Below are 24,125 nucleotides of genomic sequence, written 5' to 3'. Positions count from 1 at the left end.
GTGGCTCACCGTTGGACTTTTTCCAATATGCTAATGTCTTTAAGATTCGGTGACCATACGGAAATAGCATATTCCAAATGTGAACGAATTAACGATTTACATACCTTCTTAATGACAGATAGACGTTTAAAATAAAAATAAAATCGCGCAAACAGCCTTAGAATATAATTTGCCTTTTCTGAGACAGAAATACACTGCATGATTTGAGATCATCATTGATAATTACGCCTAGATCCTTTTCACTATCCACTATTAACGAATTTCCAAATAACTTGTAATCACAATTGTTATTTTTACCTACGTGGTGATCTAAGCTTCGTGTAACTCTATAACTGAATGTGCATATTAACCTGATTAGAATGGATATGTTTACTTCTATTCTTTCCATTTGTTTTCAGACTGCGTGCATGCTTTACTAGTTGAATAAAGCCTAGAAAAAAGTTCTGAATCTCCTTGAATACCACAACCTATATGTATAACCTTACACTTGTGTTCAATTTCATTAGCCACTTTTCACTCCATTACTGTACTTTATCTAAATATTTTAGAATACATAATTGGATTAAGTGATCATTTGTAATTCTGAACAGTTTAGTATCGTCAGCAAATTTGGAGACAATAGATTTCAGTCCGTGGTCCAAGAACGGATCCTAGTTAGCGTAAACAGGTGCATAGACTTAACCCATTCAACTCCGATGACAAGATGTCTTGTCATTTGGTCAAATAAAACAAAAAATCATAATAAAACAACAAAATGTTTGATGATCAAACAGCACCAGAAAAATATGACGTCATATTTTTCTGGTGCTGTTTGATCATCAAACATTTTGTTGTTTTATTATGATTTTTTGTTTTATTTGACCAAATGACAAGACATCTTGTCATCGGAGCTGAATGGGTTAAATCCAATATACCTGGGCGCTAGAAACACAAAGACAGACTCAACATAAAGTGGCATCACTTTGAACTGCGTGAGTGAGAGAGGACAAGATGAACAAAGGTCACAGTGTGTGTGAACGTGATTCGATTTATTTCCTTTTCGTGCAAGTGCGTAGTCCACTTTTTTCAATTGTTGCACAAGTGGCATTTTATTTTTATTTTATCTTATTTATTCTTTGTAAATTAAATGTTTATGAAATCATTTATGTACAACTGGGTATGTAAGGTGGTCCAGTCGTTCGGTACTCGTAGCGACTGGAAGAGGAAGGGGGACCCGGACAACTTCGACAATGCGGAATACCTCTCCCAATTCCAACCACGGACAGTAAATCAATCTCTTTGACCACTATATACCTGAAGACGGGCATTAAACTTCCCCCTTTAACATGTGTGCGTGTGTGTGCGCGCACACACACACACACACATATATATATATATATATATATATATATTGCTGTGCTTGCATTATTCAATGATACTTTTGGACGTCATATATATCCCAGGAACCACAAAGATGCTTGAAAGTCCTTTTATAAGTCTCTTTCAAACACAGATTCATGTGTTTTCACTCCCATCTAGACAAATCTTAATGTACAAATTGATACAGATTCATGGTTTATTAACGGCTTACATTCTTTAATTTACTGCTCGCTTGAGCAAATTGTTGAACTGCCTGTTTTACTTATCATTATATATATATATATATATATATTCTGGGTTATTTCCCAGAGGTGTCCACAGATGAGGGTGATGGAGAGGGGGCAGGAGGATAAAGAAGATGTGAATTGCAACGATTGAGCGGTGTTGTTTGACCCGAGATGTGACAGAAGATTATTTTTTCAGATATTTGTTATTAGAAGGGTCAAATATTGCCACAACTCCATGATGGCCTCCACTTCTCCTTTGTCTACTACCATGAAGGAGTGGCATCATTAGTAGCTTTTCAGATGGCCACTGGATGGAGAACCATCAAAGTGCCATTTCATTCTTGCCATCATTTTTTTATGTAATGAACCGGCAGAGCACCTGGAATTATTCAATTCATATGTAAGTATTCGCAGTAATGACCCTTTACTAAAAGTTCAGTGTCGAACACAGACTAATTCTTAGATATTTACTTGTGTGACTTTTATTGTTACCATACTTTTATCATTCATCATATTCAATGATGTGATAAATTTCTGTTTGGTGTAGGGAGTACAAATATGGCAAATTCTGAGAACATTTGTAAACAATAACCAGTTCCTACAGACGTTGACCAGATCGTCATTAAACACAAACTCTAAAACAGGTTACTACACACCCAGAGTTCGCTATCAAGGATGCTCCAAAGTATTGCCTTGAAGAAAGGCATGATACATACAGAAACATGAATCAGCAACTAAATTTAATACAGAACGGCCAGAGACACTAGAGGTCATGGAGGCGTCAAGATATATGTCAGAAATGAAATGACACAAAAGTTCTCATAACTCGTTCAGATAATCATGTGGTGTGTGCCCTTCACCAAATGCCAGGATATAAATCAATTATAAACTGCTATCATCCGTCACAAAATGATCTCGTAGTAAACTTCACGAAAAACAAATTCTTACTGCTCGACCTGACAAAGAGGTTCTATCTCAGGAGTTACGAGAGGGAAACAAGCACATGCAAAATTGCTGCCGAACACCGGGCACATACAATAAAACAATAATGAATCAAATTCCTTCACCGTACAAGTTATTTATTCTTCATTAAAAACGAACAATTCATAATGTGACATCTGATACCACTCTTCGAAGACTTTATTGAATTCTGAGAACAGTCTCAAAGCATAAAATAAACACTGTTGAATATAATACCATACATATATTTACAGTAACACAGATTACAAGTATTAATGATGTATATTCCGAACAACTTTACACTACACTAAGGTAAACACAACAGCTGCACGTCATGATATGCTGATATCTATCTCCATTCTTTAATATTCCCGTAGGTTTTTTCATATATACAAGAACATTTGTGCACTTAATGGAACACTCAACAATATCAAATTATGAACAAACAAAAATGCAATTACGCAATAGGCCAATCAAAAAAGGTCACTTAAATAATTGCATAACTGAAGGTACACCCACTGTCGTCTATCTGTAACAGTGGATCAATACTTAATTGCTGAAAGTACCATCCATCATATACAAAAGATAAATCATTCAGGTCACATTGGAGAGGCGTCTCACCAGCGTGAACCATCACACACTACTTGAGATCAATCTTATGTATGGATGTGTGGGTCATTATATTACACTTGAAATCAGTCCTTCACGAGAAGGATAAAAGGGTTTTTACCTGTATGGATCCACAGGTGATGTCTAGTTTTTATGTTTTTACTGAGAAATCTTCACCAAATAAGTCAAAATCGAAATAATTCTCTCCAGTGTGGGTCATCACGTAATATTTGAGATGACTCTATCGCGAGAAAGTTGCATAATTCAGGTTATACTATAAAGACTTCTCTCCAGTGTGGGTCACCATGTGCCGTCTCATATCACTTTTTAGTGAGAAAGCTGCAACGCACAGGTCACACTTGAAAGGTTTCTCTCCTGTGTGGGTCATCATGTGTCGTTTGAGACTACACTTTTGTGAGAAAGCTGCAATACACAGGTCACATTGGAACGGCTTCTCTCCAGTGTGTGTCATCACGTGTCGTTTGAGATCACCATTTACTTTGAAGGCTGCATCGCACAGTCCACACTGGAAAGGCTTCTCTCCAGTGTGGGTCATCACATGTTGTTTGAGAATATCCTTTCTTGAGAAAGCTGCATCACACTGGTCACATTGGAAAGGCTTTTCTCCAGTGTGGGTCACGACGTGATATTTGAGACCAATCTTTCTTGAGAAAGATGCATCACACACGTCACATTGGAAAGGCTTCTCTCCAGAGTGAACCAGCATGTGATCTTTGAGATTATGCTTTCTTGAGAAAGCTGCATCACACAGGTCACACACGAAAGGCTTTTGTCCAGTGTGGGTCATCACGTGGTCTCTAAGATGAATCTTTCCTGAGAAAGCTGCATCGCACAAGTCACATCGGAAAGGCTTCTCTCCAGTGTGAGTCATCACGTGATATTTGAGGGAACTCTTTACTGAGAAAGCTGCATCACACAGGTCACATTGGAAAGGTTTTTCTCCAGTGTGGGTCATTATGTGTTCTTTGAGATGATACTTTTGTGAGAACGCTGCATCACACAGCACACACTGGAATGGCTTCTCTCCAGTGTGTGTCATCACGTGTCGTTTAAGAGCAGCCTTTCTTGAGAAACCTGCATCGCATTGGTCACACTGGAAAGGCTTTTCTCTGGTGTGGGTCATCATGTGATATTTGAAAGCACTTTTTTTTCTTAGAAATTTGCATTACACAGATCACACTGGAAATATTTCTCTCCAGTTTGCGCCATCACGTATCGTTTGAGATAACGCTTTGCTACGAAAGCTGCATTGTACAGGTCACAATGGAAATAAGTTTCTCCAGTGTGGGTTATATAATATTTGGTAGCACTTTTTCGTTAGAAAGCTTCATTACATAATTGAAAGCTTTCTTTCCAGTGTGGGTCATCACGTGATATTTAAGAGCACTCATTCCTGAGATAGCTCAAGCATTTTACATTAGAAGGGTTTCTCTCCACTATGGATCCTCGTGTAATATTCAAAATGATTCGTGAGATAGGTGTGCCGCAGACGTCACACCATATTCTCTTTATTATATGACGAATATACGGAATCTTCGGATACCTCTTCTGAGGAAATGTTGATATTTACCCTCGACCTGAAACAAAATATATAACAAGTTCGACATTTAAGTTTTTGAGAGCATATAAGAGCGTATACACAGTAGAGTATTAACCAAAATGTAGGAGGGGAAGGGAACAAACAACTCGTATAAAAAAAAAACTTAGGAGTGTCTGAATAAACACGGCAATTAGGGGATAGAAGGAAAAGAGGTCGGTGTATGTAGGATAAATTAGCATAACTGGAAGATTGTCCAATTTTCGCAGAGAACCACTATACACAGTGCACGAGGCTGGTAGATAAAGGTACACAAGTGAGGTAGAGGGGTAGGTGGCGAAATTTTAGTTTTTATGGGTTGTAGGTTTGGTAAACAGTCGTAGGCGAAGGAATTGCACAACCTCGTTAATCGCCTAAAGTTTACAAAACACCGCTGGGGACCCGATTTCATTGTTGTATTATGCTGATGTAACAATATGTAAACTAAGTTGGTAGTGCATTGATTTCGAGATTGCTTGAGTAAGCTGTGCTTATAAGATTTGAAACAGTCTTTCTGATTGGAGAAAGGGTGGAAGAGAAAATTCAATTGGTTCATAGGAGTAAAGTCACGCCCTTGGGAGAGGTACTTAGATGTAAAAGTAAAGTTCGTTGTACTAAAGAAATTATAACATCAATGCAAACTGACCTAGTGATCAAATTGAGGATTCTAGATGGGACTTTTGGTGCAACTAAGACAATAATGTTGTAAAAGAATTAGTGAAGAAAACAAAGAAAAATTATAAGGGAACAAAGACTTGGGAAAAAGTAGTCCAGTTGTTGATGAACCCAAGAGGTCCTCCAAAACTACCAAAAGAGTATAAGATAAGAGAAATTTCATTTGATTAATGGTAATGGACTTTTGTATAGAAAAAGTTGTAAGTGAGAATGATATTTCTAGGGACACAGTGAATCAGTTGGTAATTCCACAAACTCTAGTATAAGAGGTATTAAAGTTACTTCATGGCAGTGATTGTAGTTTACAACTGGGAAAGGATAAAACTTACAGACAAGCACAACTTAAATACTTTTGGCCAGGTATGAAGAAATATATGATTATATAGAAAATTGTTTGAAATGTGCTAAGATGAAAGGAAATACATATAAACCTACTCCTATGTTATCATATCCCATCCCACAGAAACCTTGGGAAAGAGTTCACAAAGATACATTGGAGTTACCTATGTCTGAAAATGGATATTCATATTTGTTGCTATTAATTATCTTTCAAGATTTTGTATTTTACAACCCATCACAAATAAGAGCTGAAACAACTGCTTCAGTAACCTATGATCAGATCATCTGTAATTTCACCACACCTAAGATCCTAGTTTCAGACAATGGTATTGAATTTGATACCAAAATCTTGGAAGAATTACGTAGGTTATTTAAGATTCATAGAGTAAATATACTAGTGAATCATCCTCAGAGCAATGGAGTTGTAGAGACGTTAAATAACAAATCTTATTACATGTCTTAGAGATTTGATAAGCCCACATAGTATAACTTAGGATAGTTAGATTCCTTGCATTAAATGGACCCTAAACAACCAAATTAATACAGGTATGGGAGAAAACCCCCATTTTATTATTTTTGGGGTACACAAAATTCTTCCATATGAAATCTTCATTGCAGAGCAAAGACCTGTGTATAATATAGATGATTACATCTCAAATAGGATACATACATTTCATGCTATACTTCAAAGAGTTAGGGGACACATGAAAGAGTATACACAAGAGATGAAAAAGCAACAACACAAAATAGGACATAAAATAGAATTACAAATAGGATATTTAGTCATGGTGAAGTTACATACAACTCATAATAAGCTGTCACCGAGATGCTCAGGTCCATTTAGGATAACTGATTTTGCAGGTGGAAATAGATACAAGATCTTACAATTAGAAACTAGGGAAATGTCAATTAGACATGTAATTCAAAAAAGGACTAGGATTGAATTTGATGATGATGATGATAATTGTGACACTGAGGGTTGTAAAACACAGTGTATTAGTGTAAATGAACCCTTATATCCAGAGGAGTATAGAGAGCATGTTTATAGTATCATGTGTGAGTCGAGTATTAATCCAAATACTTTTTACAAGTAAGAATAATATTGTTCATATGTATGGTGCATACCTGAGATGAGAGACCTGAACTACTGGGACCTTTTGTGTATTGGACAGATGTGCTACCTGGAACCTTTGTCAGCCATGATGACTTGGAACCTTATGTAGCTTCACTAGTATGTGTCCAAGCCAAAAGTGAAAAAAGTGTGAAACATGTGAAATTGTGCAGACACTCTACTATAACATCTTTAATACTGATACACAACTAACTGTCTTTGAAAGCGTGAAAAATCCTCAATTGAGATCTAACACAAATAGTTATTCTAATAATGTCTTATTTTATTTGTTGCTGCTCTTAATCAGATTTCACAATTAGAAAGGAGGAAGACATTATATACTATTTGACACTTTTTTCTGATTTTATTGATAAATTATGACATCTTCAGACCTTTCTAGCAGTGAGTTTTACAAATCAGGTTATTGCATCTAATTTCTATCTGTAATATAATTATTTTGCTTTTGGTCTTTAAGGGTCAGTATATATTTGGCATTACTGATATTTGTGCATTTTGGAGGGGTTACTTATTTCTTTATGTGTGGCATATGTTTTGGGTTATAATCACATTGATGACAACATCCATTGAAGGATATTACTCTAAACCTTGCATAGCCAGTTTATGCATGGTTTTAATAGTTACTTGTATGACATGCTAATTTCCCATTATTATGTGCCAAACCCTGTAAGAGGGTAGTAGAAAATGATTGGTCGGGACGACTAAGTGGTAGCTGCCGAGCCCTGTAAGAGCTCGTAGATATAGGTAGACAGACAAGGTAGAGGGTAGGTGGCTACAAAGCCCTCTGTGAGGGGCACCGTCCTAGCCTTCCAATAGGGGGAGTTTGTGACGTTAAACCATATCATCATCATCACCATGAGTTGGGTGTTTGATAAACAACAGTTCATAAGCGAAGGAGTTGCACAAGCTCGCTCTTTGCCTAATTTTTTACAACAGTCGCCGGGGACCCGATTTCATTGCTGTATAATGTTCATTTTCATACTGATGTAACAATATGTAAACTAAGTCAGTGTGTGCATTATGAGATTGCTTGAGTAAGCAGTATTGCATGCAAGATAGTAACAACCGTTCTGATTGGAGAAAGAGTGGAGAAAATTAAATTGGTTCATGATTGTAAGATTATGCCCTTAGGGGAGGTTATTATATCTAACATTAAAGACCATTGGACTAAAGAAATCATGTGAGAGCAGAACTGACCTAATACCCAAACTGAGGATTCCTCATGGGAGTCCCCTGGTGTAATTAAGAGAATCACGTGTAGAAGAATTCATGAGGAAAATAAAGGAAAATATCTCAGCCATTTAAATGCCCCTCTCCTATATATATATACTAAGTGGAACTTGACTAAGTTGGATGATCTGAGGTATGGGGCCTACAGAAGTAAACATTGAATGACTACAGGTATCTATGTCCACCAGTTACATCATTCTTGATCATTTTTCATAATTACAAGAACATTTGTGCACTTAATAGAACACTCAAGAATATTTAATTACTAAAAAGTGGAAATGCAATTATTCAATAAGCCAATGAAAGTCCCTCAAATAACTGCACAACTGAGGGTAAACTATCTAACATTTACAACCGACAGTATGTGTGTGTGACGACTCATCTATCAAATAGTTTTAAAACAGTGGATAAATATCTAATTGCTGAAAGTACCATCACAAAGAAAAGATATATCACTGAGGTCACACTGAAGAGGCCTCTCAACAGCGTGAAACATCTTGCAATACACGAGATCAACCTTGCGTGAGGAAGTGTGATTCACAAAGTGGCATTTAAAATCAGTCCATCGTGACAGAACTGAAAAGGTTTCTTTCCTGTATAGGTCATCATGTGATGTCCACGTCCATTCTTTTCTGAGAAAGATGCATCGCACATGTCAAAATTGAAAAATTTCTCTCCAGTGTGGGTCATCACATCATACTTGAGATGACTTGCATGAGAGATTCATTACACAGGTCACACTAAAAAGAGATCTCTCCAGTGTGGGTCATCACGTGTAGTCTGATATCTCTTTAGTGAGAAAACTCCATCACAGACGTCATACTTGAAAGGCTTCTATCCATTCTGGGTCATCATATGTCATTTGAGATTACTCTTTACTGTGAAAGCTGCATTACACAGGTCATATTTGAACGGCTTCACTCCAGTGCAGGTCATCTGTTTTTTTGGGGGACTCTTTCATGAGAAAGCTGCATCCCACAGGTCACATTGAAAAGGTTTCTCTCCAGTGTGGGTCATCGCGTGTCGTTTAAGAGCACTCTTGAATGAGAAAGCTGTATCACACAGGTCATATTGGAGAGGCTTCTCTCCAGTGTGGGTCATCATGTGTTGTTTGAAAGCACTCTTTCCAGAAAAAACTGCATCGCACAGGTCACATTAGAAAGGCTTCTCTCCAGTGTGGATCATCAGGTGATGTTTGAGATAACTCTTTCTTGAGAAAGCTGCATTACACAGGTCACACTGGAAAGACTTTTCCCTAGTGTGCGTCACCACGTGTCGTTTGAGACTACTCTTTTGTGAAAAAGCTGCATCACACATGTCACACTTGAAAGGCTTCTCCCCAGTGTGGATCATCATGTGATATTTGAGATGGCTCTTTCGTGAGAAAGCTGCATTGCACAGGTCACATTGGAAAGGCTTCTCTCCAGTATGGGTCATCATGTGATATTTGAGGTCACCCTTCCGTGAGAAAGCTGCATTACACAGGTCACATTGGAAAGGTTTCTTTCCAGTATGTGTCATCATGTGAATTTTTAGATCACTTTTTCTTGAGAAAGCTGCACTACACAGGTCACATTGGAAAGATTTTTCTCCAGTATGCGTCACCACGTGTCGTTTGAGATGACTCTTTTGTGAAAAAGCTGCATCACACAGGTCACACTGGAAAGGCTTCTCTCCAGTATGGGTCAACATGTGATTTTTTAGAGGGCTCTTTCCTGTGTAAGCTGCATCGCACAGGTCACAATGGAAAGGCTTCTCTCCAGTATGGGTCATTGCGTGATATTTGAGGTCACCCTTTCGTGAGAAAGCTGCATCACACAGGTCACATTGGAAAGGCTTCTCTCCAGTATGGGTCATCATGTGATTTTTTAGATCACTCTTTCTTGAGTAAGCTGCATTGCATAGGTCACAGTGGAAAGGCTTCTCTCCAGTGTGGGTCATCATATGATATTTGAGGTCACCCTTTCGTGAGAAAGTTGCATCACACAGGTCACATTGGAAAGGTTTTTCCCCAGTATGGGTCATCATGTGACTTTTTAAATGACTCTTTCCTGAGAAAGCTGCTTGGCACAGGTCACACTGGAAAGGCTTCCCTCCAGTGTGAGTCATCACGTGATATTTGAGGACACTTTTTCGTGAGAAAGCTGCATCACACAGGTCACATTGGAAAGGCTTCTCTCCAGTGTGGGTCATCAGGTGATATTTGAGATAACTCTTTTGTGAGAACGCTGTATCGCACACGACACACTGGAAAGGCTTCTCTCCAGTGTGGGTCGTCATATGATCTTTGAGATGATTCTTTCTTAAGAAAGCTGCATCGCACAGGTCACACTGGAAAGCTTTCTCTCTAGTGTGGGTCATTATGTGATATTTGTGAGCACTCTTTCGTGAGAAAGCTGCATTACAGAAGTCACATTGGAAAGACTTTTATCCAGTTGGCGTCATCATGTGTCGCTTGAGATTATGCTTTGCTAAAGAAAGCTGCATCATATAGGTCACACTGGAAAAGGTTTCTCTCCAGTCTGGGTTATCATGTGATATTTGAGAGCACTCTTTCTTGACACAACTGCATTGCACAGGTTACACTGGAAAGGCTTCTCTCCAGTGTGGATCATTGTGTGTTATTTATGAGGACTCGTGAGATAGTTGAGCTGCAGACGCCACACCAGATTCTCTTTATTATAAGATGAATGTACAGAATTTTCAGATACCTTTTCTAATGAAATTTTGATATTTACCCTTGACCTGAAAGAAAATATATAAAAATTTTGAGAGGATATAATCGTGAGTACCACAAGTGTATACAAATATTGTGGAGCATTAACCAAAATGCGGTAAGGGAAAGGAACAAATTGTATCAGAGAAGAAACTTCAAGGAATATGAAAGAAACGGAAGGTTGAATAAATACTAACTAAAAATTATGGGGCTGCATAGAAAAAAAAAAGAAAAGACTGGGACAGTATGAATTAACAGGAACAATAAAGCAAAAAGGGCTGAATAAATACTGCACACAGATAAAGGACACAAGAAAAAGAGGTCACTGTATAATGTAGGATACAATAGCATAACTGGAAATAAGAATCTTTGTCAAATTTTTGGAGAGAACTACTACTACACACACACAAACACACACACACACACACACACACACACACACACACACACACACACACACCATTCAATCTATTTACCATGAGATTTTTATCCCTTTTAAGGAAGGTAACCAAGGGAAAGGCACGTACCTACTCCCATCCGTCTCACTCCCCTCCACCACCCCTCCCATCTCAGGTCTTCATGGATTATGGGTAATACCTGCATCCACCAACTCTCCTAGGTCAAACACAATGCAGAAAGACACAGCACATCAACAGCAAGGCCGCTTCACTTGATCAGCCTCTCCATCCCCCCACCCAGAAAAAGAGAAGATAGGGAGAAATCCTTTCAGGCTGCATCAAAGTATCATTTACACATAAGCAACCCCTAGCCCCCAACCGTTCATTCTCTTCCTTGCATAACAGTATCATCCATACACATTCTCAACTCGTCCCTATCTCCTGCTTTCTCCTTCACTTGCTCAACAGACATTCCCCTCTTGCTCATCGCCCCCTTCACCTTATCCATCCACTTCATTCTCGTTTGTTCCCTCAAGCTCACTCCATCCAAATCTACCCTCAACACTTCTTTCACTAATCTTTCATCTCTCATTCTTACCATGTGTCTGAACCATCCCAACACTCTTTCATCAGCCCTATCTGCCATCTTTTCCACTTCCGCTTTCCTCCTCACTTCCTCATTTCTCACTCTATCCAACCTTATAACCCCTACCATACTTCTCAGACTTTTTATCTCATATCTATACTTTTCCTCCTTGTCTCTATTAAATTCAGTCTCTGTCCCATACGATGCTGTTGGCACAATCACCCCTTCAAGCTACCTCCTCTTTGCACCCATTCCTAGTTGCCTATTTCTCATAACACTTTTGAAACCCCCCAAGGTATTTACTTCTCTCCACCTCCATTTCTCACTTCCCTGCCACATGCGACCCCAAATACCTAATGCTATCCACTTCTTCTAGCTTCTCCTTGTAGACTTACATCCTACTTACTGCCATCCTCTACCCTTACACATCCCATCACCTTGTTTTCACCCACATTTACCTTCAACTTTTTACTATTACATACCTTTCCAAAGTCCATCACTAACTTCCTTACTCTCTCCTTGGACCCTGCCACAAGTGCAGTGTTGTCAGCAAACAACAACTGGTTAACCTTCAACTTTTCTCCAGTTGTCCATTACCCTCACCATTACCTCCTGCACTGCCCCATCTATGTACACAGTGAACAGCCATGGTGACATGACACTGCCCTGATTCAGTCCAAGCTATAACTCAAAACACTCTCTCCATTTCCCATTCCAACACAGGCTCTAATACTCACATAAAAACTCTTGAATACCATTAACAACTTTTCCCCAAACCCATATATCTGCAAAACCTCCCACAATTCCTTTGCGTCTACCCTGTCATAAGCCTTTTTCCAATCCATAACTGCCCCAAAAATCCTTACCTTTTTCCCCATAGCTTTCTCTCATATTGGTCTCACTGCAAAAATCCGATCCACACAACCCCTACCTTTCCTAGACCAACATTGTTCCTTACCAATCACTTACTTCCTCTGTTCCTCTCCTAATCCTCTCAGTGAAAACCTCCCCAACTACTCAACAAAATGATCCCTCTGAAACTACAACACTCAAAAAACAACTTTTTCATACTGCACTTTTTCCCATGCTTTTTGACCTGAAAAAGCCATAAATTACATTAATTTTTATCTAGGATATTTGGAAACATTGCCACATGGGGGCTGAAGGTTTTTGCTATCTTACCAAAAGGTTATATTCTGAGGTATTTCTAAGGATATTTTGTGGTATAATTTTTTTTATCTATCCAAGACTGAGCAACAATTAGGTACCAAATGAATGAGCATGATCTACTCTACATATGTCAACCATTAAAATTATGAAATTGTTGAAAATATTTACTTTTTTACTAATCTGAAGACATGATTTTTGCATGGAGCAAGATAGAGCAACAAAACAGTTATCTAATCAAAGAAATTTTAATGCTTTTTCCAATGTGTACAATCTGATTAACATGGTACAAAAAATGGAATGTTATTTATAATATTTACAGAAAAAAACAAATTCTATACATTATATATACAAAGTGGAAAGTGTAATTTTGCAACAAGTCAAACCATCAAGTGAAACTACCAAAATAATCATGATTATATGTATCAAAATTATGTTACATAGTCATTTGTGTCTGTATTAGTGTCACTGTCACTGGAATTACCCCAGGTAATGTCATTAATGTAATTCCTCTTGTTCTACTGCAGCTGCAAAATAATACAATGTGGTACAGATGTAAAACTGCACAATAGTACAAATGTGGTAATGTGGTAAGCATATAAAACTTCTAACTTGTTGTGATATTCAAAAGTATGATTATTAAAAGTATGAATGTAAGATTTCATTGTTCTTGTCTCTGCAGTTGCCTCTCAGTCTGGCCTACTTGTTGCTGGGATCTTGTCTCAAAGATCTTGTCATGACCCAACATGCAACTTTCCTCTCAGTCCTCTGGCCCTGGTAGAACCTGACGTCCTCATCTTTCTTCTCCCTGGATAACAGTCTGTTGCTCTTTATATCCTCGACATCTGGAGCTCTTATGTCTAACAGGCTGTCCAATTCCAAGACAAATGCACTCCTCTTTCCTCCAGGGTCACTTACTCTTCATCAATGCTCTGTGTTTGTCATGCAGTTTCACGTAGAGCTTCATGCAGTTCTGTCTGGTCATCGTCTTAATCCTAGCCATCTGCCTGAATGGGATGATAGTTTCAACCATTTCATAGGCAAGGTCTTGAACCATGGGTTTCTCTGTATTTTATGGTAAACTTTGGAGATAAAGGAAGTACTGGAATGTTTGGCTGTTAGTGGGAAGCTGGGAACCACTGATGCAAGCTGAAGGGTAGCCAACCAGGAAGGTTTTAGCGAGAGATCTGGTGGACAGCCGACTTGATGCTTGTCAGTGGACTGTAAGTGGAAATTCTGAAACATCAACTGTGGGTCCTCGTAGCTCCTTGTTTAATGCCATTGTGAAGTATCTTGTGGATAGTTTTCTAGATTTGGATCAAGTTTCTGTGCTGGCCTTGCTTTTGTACTGTTCAAAGGATTACAAAGGCGGAGCATGCCGACAGGAGACCATCATTAACAGGTTTCCATAAATATGAAATTAAATGCTGAAATTATGTATGAGTTTTGGTCTAAATTTGCTTAAAATTCAAACATCCATACAAAAACCATGTCTCAAAATTAGCAAAAAAAGTCGGATTTTCAATAATTTCATATATTCTAAAATACACAGGGAAAATTAATGAATTCTAAAGGATGCTACATGTAGAGTAGATTCTGTTCTTTCAATCAGTACCTAATTTGTTCCTCTATCTTGGATACATACATATACCAAAGGCTTTTTCCACCTTACACGGGGGTAGATGAAAAAATATCATAAAATATGCTTAGAAATGCCTCAAAAATTGGCCCTTTTGTTAAGATAGAAAAAAAACCTTCAACCTCCATGCAGCAATGCTTCCATACATCCTAAATAAAAATGGGTGTGATTTTTTGCCTTTTTAGGTCAAAAAGCATGGGAAAAAGTACAATAACATATGAAAATATGATTTTTTTTTTTTTTTTTTTTAACAGGTTTGATCCAGAGGCCTTACCTGTTCTCATAACTTTTAGAGCTACATGAACCTCACCTTTTCTTTTTTCCCTTCCATTTTCCTCTTTCATCATTAGTCCTCCATTCTTAAGTAATACTCCTCCCCCAAACCTCAGAGTTGGAAGGAAAATGAGTAAACTGCTGCACAAATGCCACCAGTGGCCTATAAATAAAATTACAAAATGTTGATTTCTGACATCCTACACTAAGAAGTAAATTACTTTCTTCAATCTATCATAGCCTGTCCCTACCCACACCTAGGTTGTGTTATATTCACCCATTCCTTCCATCATCTACTAAAACAAGGCACAGGGTGGGAGTAATTTCTTGAGTTATAGTTATTTGGTGCAAACAGGCACTTCAAATGAGTCACAAGTATTTTGTGCAAATGTTTGCTTCCTGTTGCAACCTTAATCATACATTAACATAAGATTTAATTTTCTAGGCGATTGATAAAGTGTAAATTAATAAGGAAATAAGAAGCCACAGGAGTGGATGAATAAAAATTACAAAGAGAATCCACAAAAAGAAATAAAATCATACCAAATAAAAAGAATAATCAGAGTATGATGAAATATACAATAGCATAGATCACTGGAAATAAGAAATGTTGGTGAAATGCTCACTGAGGTCTGCATCCACGTCAGAAATCAATGTTTGGTTCTTGTGAATCCTTCACTGGTTTCCACTTGTCAGGGAACACCTTAGCCCCCTCAAAAAAAGCCAAGAAAATGAGGGAATTTTTGGCAGAAATAGTACCAGAATCCAAAAAATAAGAATATAAAATGTTTATGTTTAATCTTTGAGTAAGGAAAAAAAAATCTAATCAACAGAATCTAGCCTATCCCTACCAACAGAACCTAGACTATACCTAAGTTAGATTATACTCAACGCACCCCAGTCCCATTCTATCATCTACAAAAAGCATAAATAGCGCTTGGTGGGACCTGTTTGCTGAATTATAATTATTTAGATACAGTCACCCCGAATTAATTATAATACATTTATCTTGAATTTTGGTTTGTGCACATGGTTATTATACTCATAAATCATGAAGATATCATAAACATAAATTTGGGGTTAGGTTATGGTCAATAATTCTGCATCTGGAACATTCCAATATAAATAAGTTACTAACGTTTTGTGAAGCAATTATTCCTCTTGTGAGATGGGGCTTTCAATGAATGTATTTGAGTATCCCTGTCACAAATAATATACGATACAGCCCACATCCTTGCCGAGAATATAATAACCTGAGAAACATGTTCATTAGTTTGTGTTTTTTTTACTTATGACGTTGGATGCCTATCATGCAAGATTATAAACATTAAATAAGCCCTTTGACCCAAATGCAATTGGAACCAAGATCAAACTGGGCTTTTATCACATAATGAATACATGTACAAGATTAACGCATGCTTATAATAACACTTTTAGACCTTACACTTATTACCTGCATGACTGTTTTGCTTCTATATTCTATATTCTATGCCACTTCTGGATCTCACAGATGTCACAGACATCTCACAGATTCTTTCAAGTCTGTACTATGTAAATCCTCATACTATGAAGCACTTATTTGTATTCATTTATTACGAAGTGGATTTATGATGTGAATTTAAACTTTTACTAGATGGAAATAAGCCCCATATAATTGTCTTCTCTGATTTACCCCTACTATATCATTGTATGCTTACCTGTGACTCAGTCTATATTTTTACATCAATTGTAAAGGTTATATGGCTTGAATTTCTTGTTTGTATACTGAAAAATAAAATATAATACCTGAATCAATATAACGTGTACAGTGAATTGAGAGATTAGGCAATGTAAACAAGGAGGATACACACATCACCTTGTGTGTGTGGAGTGTGTTTGCTTCAGTTTTTACGAAGGATTACAAAAAAGAGGATGCAGACAGGAGACCTTTTGGTCCATAACTAGGTCGGATGCGGAAAAAACAATAAATAGATACATAAATAAGTAGGTAAATGAATAAAACAAATAAATAGATAATGGCAAATAATGAAAACAAAATAACAATAATTGATAATAAAAAATAAAATATAAATAATAATAGATTAATATATAACGATAAATAAAAAAGATAACTTAAATGACAGGCATTATAGTATTATGTTTAGGTGTCTATCTAAATGAGTCTTAAAACTTCGAACTACTACATTGCACTGCTTTTGGAGGAAGTTTATTCCATTCATTTACTACACTGTTGGCGAAGTTGTTTCTACCCAATTCCAAATTAAAACTACTTCCTGTCAGTTTGAGACTATTATTTCTTGTCTGATTTGCAGTGTGAACATTTCGTTACTATTGATGCCAATTCCCTTTGGGATTGGTTTTGTTGATTGTCGTTGTATTTTTTCCAATCTGTCAATGTCTTTAATGAGATTAGGTGACCATACAGAAACAGCATATTCCAAATGTGGACGAACTAACGATTTATATAGCTTATTAATGACAGATGGACTTTTAAAATCAAAAGATCGCGCAATCAGTCCAAGAATATTATTTGCCTTCGCTGAGGCAGAAATACACTGCTTACATGATTTAAGACCATCGCTGATAATTATGTCCAGATCCTTTTCACTATCCACTATTGTTAACGAATTTCCAAAAAACTTGTAACAGTGCTTTTTCTTTTTAACAATATGTATAACCTTATATTTACTTGTGTCAAATTTAATTTGTCTCTTTTCAGACCGTTGCTGTAGTTTGTCTAAATCTTTTTAAATATCTAATTGGTTTAAGTGATCATTTGCTATTTCGAACAGTTTTGTATCATCGGCAAACTTGGAGACAATATATTTCAGTCAGTGGTCCAAGAACGGAACCCTGGAGAACTCCATTCGTATAAAAATTCCACCTAGAATTTTTACCATTAACAACTCTGTTTACGATCATTTAACCAATAACTAGTCCAGCTTAATAGGCTACGTGTGAAGCTGATTTAGCAATTAGTCTTACTTACGGGATGATATCAAAAGCCTTCGCAAAATCCAGACATATTAAATATATATTGTTTCTTTGGTCATAATTTGAGATGACTGTGTTGTAGAAATCGAGTATAGTCACGGAAAAGAGTTTCTGTCTAAATCTTTACTGGTTATCATTTATTGAACAGTTACTTTCTAAATGGTTTTCATACTTGTTAATTCCTTGGTTAACTTCAAAAGTGTTGTTTTCTTCATTGGCACTATTAAGATTCCTATATTTCAAATTGAGATATAAGGATTTCACTCCATCTCCCATCTCTATGTATGTACATTCACCACAGTTCAGTTGCAAATTCATAATATTTGCACTTATACCATTAGTAACATAAGTAAACCTCTTCCTTCCCCTGCATTTACTTTTTTTTTTTTTAAATTAATTAATAACCTTCAGCGTTGTATTCTGCGAGTACTTATCAAACCTACAATACTTTGGACCCACATCCTGTAAAACAATCACTTGGTAAGCCTGATTATTTCCCACTTGTAGTTACTATCACTTTGGTGGAACGGGACTCTTTTTCTGTGAGTCAATACTTTTGGAGTGGTAACGAGCTACAAAAAGGGGATTAGACAGTGGAGGTCGTTCATTATCCTTCCAGCCATACAAATACGTTTGAGACCATAATATGACGCCAAATGTCAAAAGATAATCAGGAAATGACAGAACATGCCGAAGTTAACCTTGAGTATGATGATGAGAATGGGAAGTCTGACAATATTAGTGAAGAAAGTGGACGGGAAGAGGAGAAACAGGTACACAGGGTAGAAAGAACAGGAAATACTGATTGGAATGTATAGGGATAGGATAGGCCTAAAACGAAAATTTATTATCTTATTGTTAACCTAATCAATGAACTGGTGGGCAGGTATGGATCTTGGGGATAACTTAGTGCCCGTCATGACAGTCTAAGTCCCATGTCGCGTAGGTGTCGCCAACAACACAAACAATATCTTAGATGTCATATTCAGCTCCTTAGTGTATCATAGTTCTTGGATCTAGGCATGTCATTTGTGTACATTTTGTGAATCTGCACAATCATGAATATTCGTTAAAATGTGCAGCAATGATGATTTCACAAATCCATCAAATATGCACATATTATGAACCTAACATTCCCTAACCTAACCTTTTTACGAACATTCATAATGTGAGGAGGAAATTCGTCTTCTCAAGAGTGCGCTCTGTGAGAAGAGTGAATCCTCCCTACAACCCAAAGGCGCTCCACCTCATCCACCTCTTCGGTGGCTGGGTGCCCTGCGGAGCAACCGCTAGCTCTAGCCAATCGTTTTGCTCTGCAGGGAGATGAAGTGGCTGAATACCAGGAGTTCTTGGTGGTGGGGGACTCCATGGTGCAAGGCTATGGCGACATCCTGCAGTGGAATACTAAACGACGTTGCAAGCTTGTATGTCAACTGGGCCGTAGGGTCGCCGAATGTACCCAGACCATCAGTGAGCAAAGGCGGACGAACACGATTACGATTGTTCATACGGGTAGTAACGATGTAGATAGGGTGAGATCATAGGAACTTGTTCGGAATTACAAAGTCCTCCTTCAGGAGACGAAGGAAAGTGGGAGCCGTCACGTAGTCTGTGGGATCCTTCTGAGGATCTACGCTGGCTCGTGTTGGAACAGTGGAGCTATAGGGACCAATGAAAGGATACCACAGTTGTGCACACAACTGGCATACCATTTTCTTGATCCTTGGTATCTCTTTTCTAGGCGTCATGACCTTTATGCTTCTGATGGAATCCACCATACTCGCAGAGGCAAAGATGTTCTTAAACCTAATTGTGGGAGTTTGTAATGAACTAGTTCCATTTTTGGGGTAGAAATTCATAGGGAATGGGAAATAGAGTGTGGTGGGGGTAACAGGGTAGGATGAAGCAATAAAGTAGAGCAACATGTCAGTGTAGGACAAAATGTCATTTTAGGATATAATGTCGTTAGATGACAAAATATTGCATTAGGATGTAATGTCAATGAAGGATAAAATATCACGATGGGATGTAATGATAGTGAAGGACAATATATCACTGTAGGATATAATGTTAGTGGAGGACAAAATATCATTTTATGAAGTGATGCCGAACAGAATGTCAACGAACGACGGGTGGCCGGTGTAGGACGCAGTGACGGAGGGGGGGGGGTGTTGGCAAGGTATTCATGAGAGACCGGATGACCGTGGGGGACCAGATGTCCGTGATGGGCCAAATGTCCATGAGGCACTGAATGTCAATGAAGGATCAAATGTCAATATAGAGCAAGATGTCAATAAAGAACAAAATTATAACGTAAGGCATGATGTTTAAAATTAAAACGAGTTAAAAAAAAACACGAGTTTCTTAAAACCACGTACTTTAATGCTCGCAGTATTAGGAACAAATTCAAAGAAATCCAGGCGTATGTCAAAAGCGAAAATATCGATATGATAGGAATAATAGAGATATGTAAAGAGTTTGAAGCTGAATTTCATGTTGCCGAATTTAAACACTTTCATTAGGACAGAAACCACAAGAAAGGTGGGGGGGGGTTTGTTGTATGTTAAAAGCGATATCAATGTCTGTGTGTTACAGAAAGTGAAACAAGATACATGTGATATTTTGTGGTAAGTATTAACCCAAACAAATGAAAAAGATCAATGTAGGTGTAATATATAGGCCAAAAACATTTACATTAGGGAATGTGTCCAACATGGAACATAAAGCGCACAAGGGCTCTTCTCAAGAAGTCTGGCTTGAACTCCTTTGTTCCTCCCTTTCATGTTGCCACCGTTATCATATGACTGCCCTCTGCAGTCATCAGAGGGAATATTCAGCTCCATCAGTTCCTTCAAAATCAGTGATGACAAAGCAAGACTTGTTGTTTCACAAGCTACAAGGAATCCCATTGAATGTTCTTTCATTTCTGGTGCTTCGTCCATTTTGACAGTCCTTATTTACCTAGTTGTATTTACCTAGCTGTATTTTGCGGGAAGGGGAGCTATGCTCGTGTTGTCCCGCCATTGTATCTCGCAGTGTCTAGTTTGTTTTTAAACTCATGAATGGTTTTTGCGCATACTATTTCATTATCTAGTTTGTTCCAAGTGTCCAAAACTCTATGTGGAAAACTATGATGACTAACATCTGTTCTTGGTGGCTTACATTGGGAGTACAGTCCAAAATGACTGAATAATATTTAAGACTGTTTCTCAGTCACCACTGTGCCCAATATTTTCCCCCTGATTGGCGCAATAACTTAATTTTGGATATTTCCATGATAGCTGGAATGACTGAACTCACTCTCAACATACTCAATGTGATGCTTCATGGCAGGATCAAATTTAGCAAGCAGCTCTGCCTCTTTTTTAAAGTTCCCATTATTTTGCTGGTGTAACGTGTTTATTAAACCTCTAAGTACAAGATTTCTCTCAACTAGGGATTGGATCAGTGGCGGATCCAGGATAAAAATTGGGGGGGGGGGGGCAACCTGAATTCCTTCCTCTGAGTAGTCTGATGTATCAGAAGTCTGAGGTATACTTAACTTAATATGGTTTTCAGATTTTTCTGTATTTTAGACATATATAATAGAATGTATATTCGTTTTATATTGTTACACGCTTGTGCTAGTCAGTGATAAGGCACTGGCACGCGTATACTCTCGCATAGAGAGAAATTATTGCAGGATCCGTGTGTAGTGTTAGTGCACATGGACTCGTGGTACTAATAAAAAATAAAAGTAGCTTTAAAACAGAAATACAAACAAAAACGTGTATGAACTTCTGAACCTGTTAATAAAAGTATCTAAATTACATTAATAACACACAGCATTGTTCATGGGATCTCACACGAACATCAACCTCCTGTTTTTTGGGGCAAATACATTGATTACACTGTCTGTTCAATATTTATTTCATTGTGAACGCCGAGTAGCGCCAGGCCGTTGAGGAGATCTTGACCCATAGTATTCCTTAGGTAGGTCTTCAGCCGCTTCAGGGTTGAAAATGAACGCTCGGCCTCTGCGTTCGAGACTGAGAGCGTGATCAAAACTCGGAGCTTGGCCAGGTTCGGATACATTCGGGTCGATTAAATGACATCCTTACAATGATTCATGGAAAAACAAATTTGGGGGGGGGGGGCTTCAGAAGATCCATCTGGAAGTTCAGAAGATCCATCTGGCTCAATGTCTGGAACTCCAAAATATTTTAGAATTGCTCCTGCAAAGACAAAGTTCATTAGGCAATCAAGGGAAAAAAAAAGAAAAATAGATCATGAGCGGATATTCCTATTTGATCATTTTCAGTGATGTTGTGGACCGCAGTTATACAGAAAATTGCAATTAATTTGCTTTTATTTAAACATATCTTTTATGTATTTTTTCTTTACAGCTTGAACCAGTCACAAAGTTGCCACTTTTAAAAGTTTTCTACATTAGTAAACACGTTACACTAGTCAAAGTAATAAAACTAAGCTAAATAACCCATTCCACAATGGTCTAAAATAATCATCACCATTCCTGATATTCAGAAACCATATAAAAAGCAAGCGTTTAAAATATTTCTTTAAATTATAAGATAAATGACTTACCTTTATCCTTTGACCGTTTTTCTTCACCAGTTTTCTTTTTCTTTCGTTTTCTGCGCCGCTACGATAACTTCTTTTTTATGCCATTACTGTGTGTTTGTTCTGTTTAATCCTCTCGTAAACGGGAATGATGGGTCTAACTTATCATATAGCTGAGCCTTGGCTGTTTGGTTCACTGTGTTCGACTTGTTTAGTTTCTTTCTTTCTCACCAGACGCCAGGTAGTTGATTTCAACGGTCAGTCGTCGTCCTCGCCATCAGACACCTCCACTCATCACAATCCTCGTAAATTTCTTGTTCATTTACTTCCAACGTTAAATTTCTGGTGAGGTTATCTAATGTTTGTTTGAGAGAGGGTAGAGTGCCGGAGGACTTGAGGAGTCCCTGTATAGTTCCACTTTACAAGGGAAAGGGGGATAAGTGTGAGTGTAGTAGTTTCAGAGGGATCAGCTTGTAATGGCCCTTTCACCCCATCCATCCATCTCATCCTAGGACGCCCCCTCATATTCACTCCTTCCACCTCTGCCTTCCACACCTCTTTTACTAATCTTTCTTCACTAATTCTTTCCATGTGTCCAAACCATCCTAATACTTTTTCATCAACCCTATCTCCCAGCTCCCTTTCCACCCCTGTTCTCCTCCTCACCTTCTCATTTCTCACTCTATCTAGCCTAGTAACCCCTATTATACTTCTCAGACATTTCATCTCAAACACATTCAAACTCTTCTCTTCCTCTCTTATGTTCCATGTTTCTGCCCCATACAATGCTGTTGGCACAATCACTCCTTCATATAACCTCCTCTTAGCATCCATGCCCAGATATCAATTTCTCATTACACTTTTTAATCCACCAATCCATTTGCTCACTTCTCTCAATTTACATTCTACCTCCACCCCCACTCCTCCCTTTCCTGCCATATTCACACCCAAGTATCTAAAACTATCCACTTCCTCCAGTCTCTCACCCTTAATGCTCACTTCCAGCCTGCTGTTACTCTCTCACCTTGTACATCTCATCACCTTACTTTTACCCACATTTATCTTCAGCTTTCTTCTTTCACACACCTTCTCAAACTGTCACCAACTTCCTCAATCCCTCCTCTGATCCTGCTACAAGCACAGTGTCGTCAGCAAACAACAACTGGCTTATCTCCCATTTTTTTAAACCATCTCAAACCCCTGACCCGTTACCCTTGCATTCACCTCTCGCACCACCCCATCAATGTATAGATTGAACAGCCAGGGCGACATTACACATCCCTGACAAAGTCCCACCTTTACCTCAAACCATTCACTCTCTCCATTTCTAATCCTAACACAAGCCCTACTACTCTGGTAAAAAATCTTGACTGCTCTTAACAGCTTTTCTCCTATCCCATATATCTGAAGTACCTCCCACAGTGCCCTCCTGTCTACTCAAAAAACATCTTACCTTTTCCTAAAGGTATCTCACATATCTCTCTTACCAAAAAAATTGAATCTACACAACCCCTACCTATCCTAAAACCACACTGTTCCTCACCAATTACTTCCTCTGTTCCTCTCAATCAAGACCGTCCCATAAGCCTTCCCAACTACACTCAACAAGCTGATCCCTCTGAAACTACTACACTCACACTATACAGGGACTCCTCAAGTCCTCCAGC

The 24,125-nt window shown here is 38.1% G+C and overlaps 2 protein-coding genes across 2 annotated transcripts; both read right to left on the bottom strand.

Moving 5' to 3' along the window:
* Nucleotides 1-2,638: 2,638 nt before the first annotated feature.
* On the bottom strand, nt 2,639-16,765 carry LOC143031327 (uncharacterized). The gene is made up of 2 exons (XM_076195018.1): nt 16,690-16,765; nt 2,639-4,753 (listed from the first exon to the last, which is right to left on the bottom strand). Exon 2 carries the CDS (start codon nt 4,300-4,302, stop codon nt 3,430-3,432), a length of 873 nt encoding a protein of 290 aa, XP_076051133.1. The 5' UTR covers nt 4,303-4,753; nt 16,690-16,765; the 3' UTR covers nt 2,639-3,429.
* Nucleotides 6,639-16,759, bottom strand: LOC143031315 (uncharacterized). The gene is made up of 2 exons (XM_076194992.1): nt 16,602-16,759; nt 6,639-10,870 (listed from the first exon to the last, which is right to left on the bottom strand). The coding sequence occupies exon 2, from the start codon at nt 10,484-10,486 to the stop codon at nt 9,281-9,283; it is 1,206 nt and encodes a 401-aa protein (XP_076051107.1). The 5' UTR covers nt 10,487-10,870; nt 16,602-16,759; the 3' UTR covers nt 6,639-9,280.
* Nucleotides 16,766-24,125: the final 7,360 nt, after the last annotated feature.

Source organism: Oratosquilla oratoria, chromosome 12 (genome assembly GCF_046742065.1).
Source record: "Oratosquilla oratoria isolate Oo_2021 chromosome 12, ASM4674206v1, whole genome shotgun sequence".
Taxonomy (NCBI): domain Eukaryota; kingdom Metazoa; phylum Arthropoda; class Malacostraca; order Stomatopoda; family Squillidae; genus Oratosquilla; species Oratosquilla oratoria.
Note: the sequence above shows the minus strand (reverse complement) of the source record. Positions and strands in the feature narration are given on the sequence as shown.